An 11,519-nucleotide genomic window follows, 5' to 3' on the forward strand; every position below is an offset into this window, starting at 1 on the left:
GTCATTTCGCTGACAGCTTAAAACTACAGAGCTAGAACCCCAAGCCCCTGGGGACTATATGCTGGGCATCAGCTTGCACAGAGAGGACACCCATGAGAATTAAACCTTCAACGACTGTCTAACGGCCAAGGCCCCGCCCCACTCCGCCAACCCCGAGATAAACCGGTACTTAATCTGCCAATTCAGTAAGGGCTGAATTGCTCCCAAATCAATTCGAAAAAAGGCCAATTTGATTCAATTTTGATAACATTGGTCTTCAGATCAACCAATATATCAAAAGTAGGATATTGACACGGATATTGAGTTATGGAACAGAATATAACATCCCTGATAATTCTATGATTATCCTAGTTTTTCAATTTTCAGGATAACTTGGTGCACCCAAACAACACCCCCCCCCCCCCTAATTAACCAAGCATGTTGCGTGTGCCAACAGAGAATACACCAACCTGACCAGACCAAGACATATTTTTTGAAATATAGAACCGTGTCATAGATACCAGCAGAAAATTTCACTTTGTTACTTTTTGATAGGAAAAAATCAAACTTTCCACAGATTGCTTCTTTTCTCAGATTCGAAATCATCTGCTTTTTGCAGACTGAAGAACGAGAACTGCAATAAAAGAGGGTATATCTCAGTTTGACTAAAAAAGAGACAGAAAAGCATCTCAGTTATCCAAGGTATAAAACCAATGCCTCATGAAACAGCAAATTGAGGGCTCCCACAAAGAAAGAAACAAAACCAAAAAGATGGTCTACAAAACATTCCCATTCTGCAGCAGCTAGGCCCAAGAGTGCATTACCATACAATATATAGAACAGAGAGAGAGAGAGATTCCTCATGCAGTGATGGATGAAGGCTCTGATCTCTTGATAACACCATCAATCTCAATCTCCTTCTGCCTAAGAACAAACAGCATCCTCTCATTCTCAAGCTTCAACCTCTCATTCTCCAACTTCATCCTCTGGAGCTCCCTCTCCTTCTTCCTGCTGAAATTCTGCCACTTAAACCTCTGCTTCTCTAACTCAAACGCCTGGCATTTGTAGCTCACCTTCTGCTCCTCAAGCATCACAGACCTGCTCCTAATCCATTGCCTCTGTTCCCACACCGTCTTCCCCCCATCCTGAAACACACTAGCCAATTCCAACTTGAGCTGCTGCTGCATTGGTGACAAGGAAGAAACACTACGACCACCACCACTTAGCCGCAGCCACTTCGCAGACGATTCGTCTTGCCCGGCTTCGTTCTCGTCTGCGTCGCCACCATCATCTTCTTCATCATCATCATCATGCTCATTCTCATCTTCAACTTCTTTGTTGATTGGTGCTGAGCTAATATCCTGGTGGAAGCAACGCTGGTCATGAGGCCTGGAGATTTGGGGATGTTGCTGCTGCTGATGATGAGCCATAGAAGGCTTGGCCTCACAAGCCTGGTGACCACCAGAGCTGCTGCTGTGGTAGGAACACATCTCTCTGAAGAAGAGGTGCTTGGAATTGAGGAGCTTCCTCACCTCCTCCTTCATCTTTGGTGAGATGTCCATCGTTTCAAGGAGGCTCTGGTTCTCCACCACTCTGCAAGCCGTCCCCTTGCCAAGGATATCATTCACCCTCTTGTATCTCTTGTTGAGATCATTGAATTTGTCCTCGCATTGCTGGGGGGAGACGTAGTACCCCTTCTTGAGCATCGCCCTCGACACAAACTTCCATTTCCCCTTCTTCTGCAGCATTCCGCTGCCGCTGCTGCCACCACCAACACCAACCTTCTTCTTCTCGGCCTTGACGGGGCCGGAATCCAGCCCGCCACCGTCGTCGCCGACGAAATGCACAACCACGATGAGCAGCCTGATCATGTCGTCCGTCCACTTCATCCTCTGCCATGGCGGCACCCTCTCCCCGTCCCTCCCATCGCCGGCGCCGGCACCGTCTTCGGCAGCGTAGCCCCTGGCGGCCTCCTCCTCGTCGCTGAAGGAGGCCATCTGCTGATTGGTGGTCATGGGCATACCGTAGGGGTGCTTGGGCTGCTGGTGGGACTGGTCTGAGAGGTTGGAGTCGTGGATGAGGGAGGAGGAGAAGGGGGCCAAGTGGAGATGGTGCTGCTGCTGAAGGTGGTGTAGTTGTTGTTGGTGGTGGTGGTGCAGAGGCATCTCCAGGGCTAGAATTCCTGATCCCATCCCTGGGAGCATTGTGCCTGGCATCTCCACCCCATTGCTTTCCATCCCCTTCAGCATCTTCCCTTATTTGCTTCTTTCTTTTGCCCGTCCTACTAATTATGTCAAAAGAACTAGGAGTTTATACTAGTCCTCTCTACTACATATGACGTTCTAACATGAACTGGGGTGCCACAGAATCAACACCCCAGATGGTTTGTGGTGTTCAAAGAGGATAATGGTTGATGGGTTCCTTGTTATTGCACTAGATTTTTTAGAGAGAGAGAGAGAGGTATGGCTTGATATATAGAGTGGAGAAATGAGAAATTCTCGAAATCTCCAAATAGGACCTCCAACATGAACTGGGATGACTTGATATATAGATGGTTTTTGGTGTTCAAAAGAGGATAAAAGATGATGGGTTCCTTATTGCACTAGAGAGAGAGAGAGAGAGAGGGATGCTCAAGGGGAATTCATCCCATTTCAGAAGGGAGCAGCAGCAGCAGCAGTGGGTTTCATGTCCTTTGAATCAATGGGAACTGGATTGGTGCCCAACCCAGTCTTTAGCAAAGGGTGCTGAAGAAGGGATACAGCAGGAGGTAGTGACGTATACGGTGAAAGGTTAAGACTCTGAACGGTGGTTTGCATTTTAAGGAGACAGAGAGAGAGAGAGAGAGAGAGAGAGAGGGCATGCTGTTTGTGCCTGCCCATGGTTTTTCGCCAGGCCCGGTCCACAGAAACACAAAACTGTGTAAAACCAAAACCACCTCTCTCTCTCTCTCTCTCTCTCTCTCTCTCAATACCATTCTCCATCCTACTGGTGGGTTTGATTTGGCTGATTTCCCCGCTTTTTACCACCCACCCATTTGCTCTGCAACCAGGCCACCATTCCCCTTGTTTTCTTAAATCAAAGGAATTTGAATCAAGAATTAACAATCCTATCCTTCATGTCACCGTCACTAACCATAGTAGCAATCAAAGATGACTTAAGCCGTGCTACGCACAAACTATGATAATATTTGATGCAAATGTTACTTTTGTGCTAATATAAGACTAATACTTGCACCCTTAATACTGTATTATATTATATGAATATCATATTAAAATTATGTGAGGTTACTATTGTGTTAGTATTTATATAATATAACTATCGTGTCTTTTTTTTATAGATTTTTTTTTTAAGAAGAAGAATGAAAACATTTTATTCCTTTTCTTTTTGTTCTTTTAAAAAAAAGAAAATAAAAGCCAGGTAATTAAATGTTTATTTATACCATTTTTGTGAAAAAAAATAATAATGGCTTATAGAGAGTATGCAAATGAGATCATGTATGTTTATTGCATATCTTTTAGCATAATCTTACTTTTCTGCCTAATTGAATTTGAATCAATATTCTATGTAAGAAGAGGTATCAACCGGTCGGGTCCCGACCAGAACCAAGCCCAATAGGTTTCGGGTATGGTGATAAATAAGAAGACATGATTAAGACCCGGGTCTGAACCCGAAGGTCCGATTAATAGGTATAGTTTGTGAAATTTTATACCAGACCGAGACCCAACCCGAGTTCAGATTAAGACCCGTAATTTTCCAATGTAAAATAATAAAAATATGGTTTTACCGGGTATGGTCCGAGTCTGGTTCATGTAATTCTTATCATGGCCGAGTATGGTTTCTCTTATGCTGGGTCTGATTCGGCTCATGTCCGGACCCAATACTAGCAAAAATTGAGGTCAGGTCTGGTTCCACCTGGGTCTGAACCATACTTGACCTGTTGACACACCTACTTAATCAGACCTTCGGGTCTGGACCCGAGACTTAATCGGGTTTTATTATTTATCACCATACCCAGACTCTATAGGGTTTGCTTTGGGCCGGGTCTGGGTAAACCCGACCTGTTGACACCCATACATGTAAAAGTAGTAGAAAAGTTCTTCCCTGCTTGTCTCGCTATCATGCAGGTCCACTTTCACACACTTTTAATCATATTTATGCATGTTGCCCTTGTTTAAGAGAAACTAAGATGAGGAGAGGTAAAGTCAAACCTATAAGGTTGACTTGGTATTCAAACTTGATCGACTACATCGAGTACTGAGCCAAGCCAACTTGGTTCATGATTGAGCCACGTTGTTCCTCTCAATCTTTTAATTGGCGCATTTTAATAAAAGTCTTAATGTTGACCAACTAAGGCTAGATGTGGTTCAAACTCTCAATTGGGACCATAGATTGAGTTGTCTAGCCTTACCCAAGTTGCAAACTTTTAAAACGGCAATTTATCAGCTATGAATTATTAAAGTTTCTAAAAAAAAACTTTTTTCTCAGGTTTTTTAAGATAATCTTGCCAAAATAAGTAAATTTAAAATTTAAAATTATTCAAAATAAAGTTAAAAATATATGTTAAAAAAGGATATCCCCCAAGCTTTTGTCGTTGGAAACATATATATCATGATAATGTTTCCATTTTTTCGTGTAAACGTTAAAAATCATGATGTTTTCAAAATATTTCAGTTTTACAGGTGTTTTTGGCTTTTTCTATTGATTCATTTTTTTAGATTTCGTTTAAAAAAAAAATCCAAATTTGAGATCCGATCATTCAAACACGTCCTAGGGTCTCAAATACGAGTATCAGTGATCAACTTTTATATTTATCATGGTTCCCTAGGGATGGGCCGGATGCCAGTGGACCAGGGAAAACGGGCCCCACCCCGCCTCACCCCGTTTGGTCCGTGGTTGGAGGACATGAAGCGGGTATGGAGGTTAAAATCAAAACCCGTGCGGGGATGGACTTACACTTTCTCCTGCTCAGACCCATCTTGTCCTGTCACCATCCTCAATCCCTACCTTGCCCTGCCCCGTTCCGTCCATGATTCTTCTTTAGAGATGGCAGTGGACTGAGGGGAAACGGTGCCTTGCCCTGTTTGGACCGAAGATGGAGGACATGAAACGAGGATGGAGGTTAAAATAAAAACCAGTGCGGGGATGAAGGTTAGGATTTTGAAAGGGGGCAGGGGTGGAGACCTTGTCTCCCACCCTGCCCCATCCCATCACCATCCTCGATCCCCACCTTGCCCTGCCTTGTTCCGTCCCTGATCCTTCTTTAGAGATAGCAGTGGATCGAGGGGAAACGGGCGCCCTACCTTGCCCTGTTTGGACCGAAGATGGAGGACATGAAACGGGGATGAAGGTGGGGATGGAGGTTAAAATCAAAACAAGTGTGGTGATGAAGGGTAGGATTTTGAGATCGGGCAGGGGTGGAGACCTTGTCTCACACCCCTCTGCCATCCCTATGGTTCCCCAACACTAAATGTAATCATGAAATTTTTGATATGAAATATTCAAAGAGTGCCTAAAAGTGTATACCCAATTTTGTTAGGAGTTTTCTTAGTGGATACCCAATTTGTTATAGTTATTTTTTGTCCAGTCAAGTCTTTGGAGTGCAGCCAAGCCTTCTATGGATGAGCGGATCAGGTGCACTCACATTGCACACTTTGAGTGTGTCGTTGCACTTGGGAGCCCTCTATAGTTGGTTGACAGCCAGTCAATCGTAGGGCACTATAAGATGGATGGCAGTCAGGCGATTGCGGCGCACTCAAAGTGTGCAATGTGATTGTACCTGATCTGCCATTCTTTTATAAAATCCCTAACACCATGTCTAAGCCCAAACACTATAGCCAACTAATTGACCAAGGCGATCAAGTCAACCAGGGTCGACCTCATGGCCAGCAGAGTATGCGTGAGGTCATTAAGATAAAGATTGCAGATCGAACCCTGCTAGCACACACTCACCTGGGGTTTAGTCCAAGCCTATTAAGTAACCCAGCCCTCCACGAGGGTTTCCTCAGCATTAGGGTTGTCAACAGGCCTGGTTTACCAAACCCTATAGGGTTCGGGTATGGTGATAAATAAGAAGACCCGATTAAGACCGGGGTTCAGACTTGAAGGTCCGATTAATACATGGACCCGAGTATAGTTTGTGAAATTTTATACCAGACCCAGACCCGACCCGAGTTCTGATTAAGACCCCCAAATTTTCAATGTAAAAATGATAAAAAATATGATATTACCGGGTATGGTTCAAGTTTGGTTCATGTAGTTTTTATCAGATCTGGGTATGTTTTTTCTTATAATGGACCCAATTAGACTCGAGTCCAGACCCAATACCATACCCAAAAATCTAGTCCTAAGTCTGGTTTCACTTGGGTCCGAACAAACCCAACCCATTGACCCTACTCATCGTGAATGACTAAAGTGAGAGCCTATCAAGGCAACTTTTTCTTTTAATGAGAAACCCATGAATGACTAAAGTGGTAAGCCGGCCCCATAGTGGCATGGTTCAAAACCTCGCCGAGTCAATCAAGTGACTCGGTTTGACTCAGTTCAATCCAGTGAACAAAACTCAGCATGACTAGGCCAAGTCAGCCCATGAACATATATACATATATATTATATTTTGTATACAATTACATGTATTATATGAAATATAATATATATTATATATAAACATATCCTTATATATATTAATAAAATTATACATTAAATATATTATAAATAATACCATATAATGCATATTATATATAACATATTAGTAACATACTATAAAATATACATAGTATATACATATTTTATATAAAATATAAAGTTAACATAACCAGACTGAGTCACAGGATTGACCCGGCCGAGTCACGAGTCAATCAAGAACTAGTCGAGTGATGAGTCACTGGGTTTTAAAACTATGCTTTCAAGGCACATATTTTTAAATGGTTCATTTAGGAATCTTCCAAGCTTAACCTAGTCAAACGGTACCTCAAGCATGCCATCATTCTAGACATTGGACACACCTAGCCCAAGGTCAAACTCTGCCATAACCAGCACAGCAGGTCCTTTGCCTTAACTTGTTTGAGGGCTAGCTATAAATCAAATTCATACGTGAGAGTGAGGTGGAACCATTGCTATAAATATAGAGGATATTTTTAAAATATCGTGCATTTATGAAATTTTCAATAGCTGTTATGTTGCCATTAAGAACATGATATTAAAAAAAAACTGTTATTTTGAAAATATCATGGTTTTTTGTTTTTTTTTTTAAGGGAAACTGGTGTTAGGCAGACCCCCTATACCAGATATCTCTTAAGCCCCATGTAGCTGAGGGATTCGAACCTGGGCCTTCAGCTTTGCACAGGACCCCGCTTACCACATGGGATACCACCTCGCTGAAAATATCAGGTTTTTTACATGTTGCTATCTCATTAATTTTTTTTTTATGCTAAAGACAATAAGAAATAGATGCCAACAAATAATCCCCAAGTCCATATGCTAAAAATTGGTAGGTAGCATAGTGCTAAATATCGAGGATTTTTTTTCATGATATTTATGAAAATATTGCGAGAAATTGCCTGAAAGTTTAAAATGGCAATTTCTCACGAGATTTTCAAAATATCATGAGATTTATGAAAAAACATAAATACCATGATTTAAATGCTATATTTACGTTTTAAACGGCTATTTATCATAAAAAAATGTGTATTTTTATTTTTAAATAATTTTTATTAATATTTTCTTATAAAAATAGTTTTTTATTTTTAAATTTATTTTTTTATTGCCAAGATTTTGCCAAAAAAATGTGAGATTTATGAAAAAAATTCAAATTCCGGCAAGTTTTTGAAAAATGAGATTTTGCCGTTTTTAATGTTTGTCACTATGGCAGGTAGTTTTAAAAGTTATTCAAGTTTATATTGGCTGGAGTGCTTGAAGAGAAGATTTAACCAAGCTTTTGAAGCCCTTGAGAAACCTGCTTGCATGTCACAATCACATGATTCAAAACTCATTTCTTACTATTATAAATTAGATCCATTGGGTCCAATCTGCCAAAAAATATATATAAAAATAACAAAAAGAAAAAGATTTATGCTCAATAGTTCCGGGCCTTCATTAATTAGTAGTAAATATTTACCCAGCAAAATTCCATCAGGTGGAGCTAAAATATCACAATATATCCCTACTCTTGAGTTGCATAATTAACAATAAGAGGAAAAATAAAAGCAAGATGGCCACCAAGTTATGGGTTTATTCTGTTAAGTTACTTGTATTACCTGATGGTTAATAGTTGTTGATCAATTGACTTCAAGCCAAATTGACTGATTCTACTGAGTTACAAGAGTATTATTTGAAGACTTTAATTGAATCTTAGTTTTTCATGGTTTTCGCTTTATTTTTAAAATTTAATCGTACGGATGTGATCTATGTATTTAATTTTATAGGGATCAGCTCTTGAAGCGTTCGATTCAGATACATGGTGGGTTTTTATAACATTCTAAAAATCAACGGTCCAAAATATTTGTAAATTTTTTAGGCTCCAAATATTATTTTTTCATCGAAAACACATGATCCAGGTATGGATTCCTCGTAAATCGACCATGTCCAACACATTTATGCGGTCGGAACTGCAAAAAAAAACACCGGAAGTGCAGAAAAAACCCATTTAGCATGTTTCATTTAGCATGTACACGTCATGTTTATGGAGGGGTTGTCCAAACGATCTTTTAGTTGATGAAACCTTATTCTCTTGCACCAGCAGAGAACTTTTCTATGTTGATGGTATGTAGTAGTAATGATATGGTGCTCCCGGAACACCTACTCCTACCTAATAGATGTTTCAAATTTTTAGTTTTTTTTTCATTGATCAGACCCTATATATATATATATATATATATATATATATATATATATACAACAACAACAACTACGCCTTCATCCCAAAACAATTGGGGTCGGCGATATGAACCAACAAAGAAAATCATTCTGGTTCTTCCACATGAATCCTTCTCCTCCATTCATTTCTATCCAATGCCATGTCCTCGGTGAGGTTCAAAGCATTCATATCCTTTCCTATCACCTCCATCCATGTCTTCCTAGGCCTACCCCGACCTCTTTTAACTAATATATTTTTTCATTTCTCCATCCTTCTAACTGGAGCATCATTAGGCCTACGTCGAATATGTCCAAACCACCGTAAACGATTTTCTCTCATCTTATTTTCAATGGGTGCAACGCCTACCTTCTTACGTATCTCCTCGTTCTGAATCTTATCTTTTATTGTATTTCCACACATCCATTTCAACATACGCATCTCAGCTACACTCATTTTTTGAATATGATGTCTCTTGGCAGCCCAACATTCCGTACCATATAGTAAAGCGAGCCTAATAGTCGTCCTATAAAACTTTTCCTTCAACCGCAATGGCATTCTACGATCGCACAACACTCCAGTTGCACTCTTCCATATTTCATCCACCCAACTTTTATCCTATGATTTACATCTCCATCAATTTCTCCATACTTTTGAATGATAGATCCCAAATATTTGAAAGAATCATCCACCGGTATTTCTTACTCACTAAGCTTCACTACACTCCCATCTCTATTTCGTTGCTTACTAAATTGACATTCCATGTATTCTGTCTTACTCTTACTCAACTTAAAACCTCTTGCTTCCAATGTCTGTCTCCATAATTCTAACTTAGCATTAACCCCAGATCTAGACTCATCAATCAAAACAATATCATCAGCAAACAACATACACCACGGCACATTTTCTTGAATTGATCTCGTAAGCTCATCCATCACTATAGCAAATAGGAAAGGGCTTAAAGCAGATCCTTGATGTAACCCAACCGTTATAGGAAAATTGGTTGTCACCCCTCCACAAGTGCGGACATTGGTTACTACTCCTTCATATATATATATATATATATATATATATATATATATATATATATATATATATATATATATATATATATATGATCTAAAATCAGTATTTAGTTAAAAACAAGTTTTGGATCATGTGATTAAGTGATTATGACATACATGTAGGTTTTTTAAGATCTTCAAAAATCAACTGCTCACGTACGGCTTAAAAAGACTTATTATGATGTCCAAAAAACATGATTCCTATCAAATAAACTGTGTTAAGAATATCTATAAGGTCTGATTGAGAAGATGCAACCTACAACTGTGATCTCTAGGAGGTGAGGAAGTCAGACTCAAAATTGGAGACCTACCTATGGTCACCATCCCAGCAAGCACAAAACTCCACGGTACCCTTTTCAACCCCTAGGGAGCCTCTTGTTTCGCTTTGCAGAAGGGGGCGGCCACATGCCGACTTGAACACGAGGTAGTCGGAAACCTCCCTATCCACGAGCTCGAGACCATGTGTGTGACCCCTTGAGGTCAGTAACTTTGTGTTTGTTACCAGGACATGGGTTTGGAAGTATCATGCTAACAGAGCCCTAGAAACCAGGATATGTATATGCTATTTGTATGCGGTTTCCCATTAGGAATGGTATATAAGGGGATACTCTGAGATTAAAATGAAGTATGCATGTGGCATAGCTGTGAGAATGAAATATAACATGGGAACAAATATTATGCCTTTGAACTGGAAGAAAGTGTACCATTTCTTATGTAAAACATTGCTTAGGAAAAACTACCATCTTGGTAAATGATATAAATATATTACCATGCATGAGGGAGCATGGACGGGGAATAGATAGATGAATGAGTACATTGTGAGTTATATAAAACAGTGGTTAATATATCATATAGACTTATACACTCATATGATGAATAATTAAGGTGATTAATCTTTATGGATGATTGAAATGGAGAGTCCATTATGAAAGTTTCCTTGCAGAAACTGATGAAGTTTTTGACACCATTTTCTCATGTGAGCTTGGAAAGGATTAAAGGATGCAATCATCAAAGCTTGAGACATTGCCCTCAAAACCTTGAAGGTGAAGCAAGTGGCATTGTTTGTATACTTTCTCTCTTGCACATTATGTCATTGAAGTGCCCTTTTTTAGCTGGGCATGTGACAGTTACAGTTCCTTCACTACCAATGTTATTAAAAATGTGCCTCAAGGCACAAAAAGCGTGCCTCGCCTCAAGGCAAGGGCCTTCATGCCTTGAGGTGCATGTATAAAGCGCAAAAGCCTCGAGGTGTGCACCTCATACGCCTTGAGGCGCGCATGTCTTAAAATTTTGGTCAAATGAGGGGAGTTTAAAAAAAGGGCCCCCAACCCTATATATGTTTTCACGCAGTCTCTCTCTATCTCTCGTATTTTTTTCACGAAGTCTCTCTCTCGTCTCTCACATGCAGTCTCTCTCTCTTGTTACGAAAACCGCGAGCAAGAAACAATCGAAGGAAACAAAACACAACAAAAACACACAAATTTACGTGAAAAAAACTCCCCTCAAATCCGAGAGGAAGAAAAAACCCACGGCCGCCCAGAGGAAAAAACTATATTGCTCTTTCTCGACAGATACAAGAGAGAAAGAAAAGAAAGAATTTATACAAGGCAAGAGAGACAGCCCTAAAC

General features: G+C 40.1%; 1 protein-coding gene across 1 annotated transcript; it reads right to left on the reverse strand.

Annotated features, from left to right (window-relative positions):
* Positions 1-497: 497 nt before the first annotated feature.
* LOC149828245 (uncharacterized) lies at positions 498-2,850 on the reverse strand. Its single transcript, XM_090017472.1, has one exon. It carries the CDS (start codon positions 2,226-2,228, stop codon positions 840-842), a length of 1,389 nt encoding a protein of 462 aa, XP_089873598.1. The 5' UTR covers positions 2,229-2,850; the 3' UTR covers positions 498-839.
* Positions 2,851-11,519: the final 8,669 nt, after the last annotated feature.

Source organism: Nuphar pumila, chromosome 9 (genome assembly GCF_984573655.1).
Source record: "Nuphar pumila chromosome 9, dmNupPumi1.hap1.1, whole genome shotgun sequence".
Taxonomy (NCBI): Eukaryota; Viridiplantae; Streptophyta; class Magnoliopsida; order Nymphaeales; family Nymphaeaceae; genus Nuphar; species Nuphar pumila.

Bases quoted from the DNA above. Each gene is read 5' to 3' on its own strand.
- LOC149828245 (XM_090017472.1), bottom strand. From the start codon at position 2,228: ATGCTGAAGGGGATGGAAAGCAATGGGGTGGAGATGCCAGGCACAATG.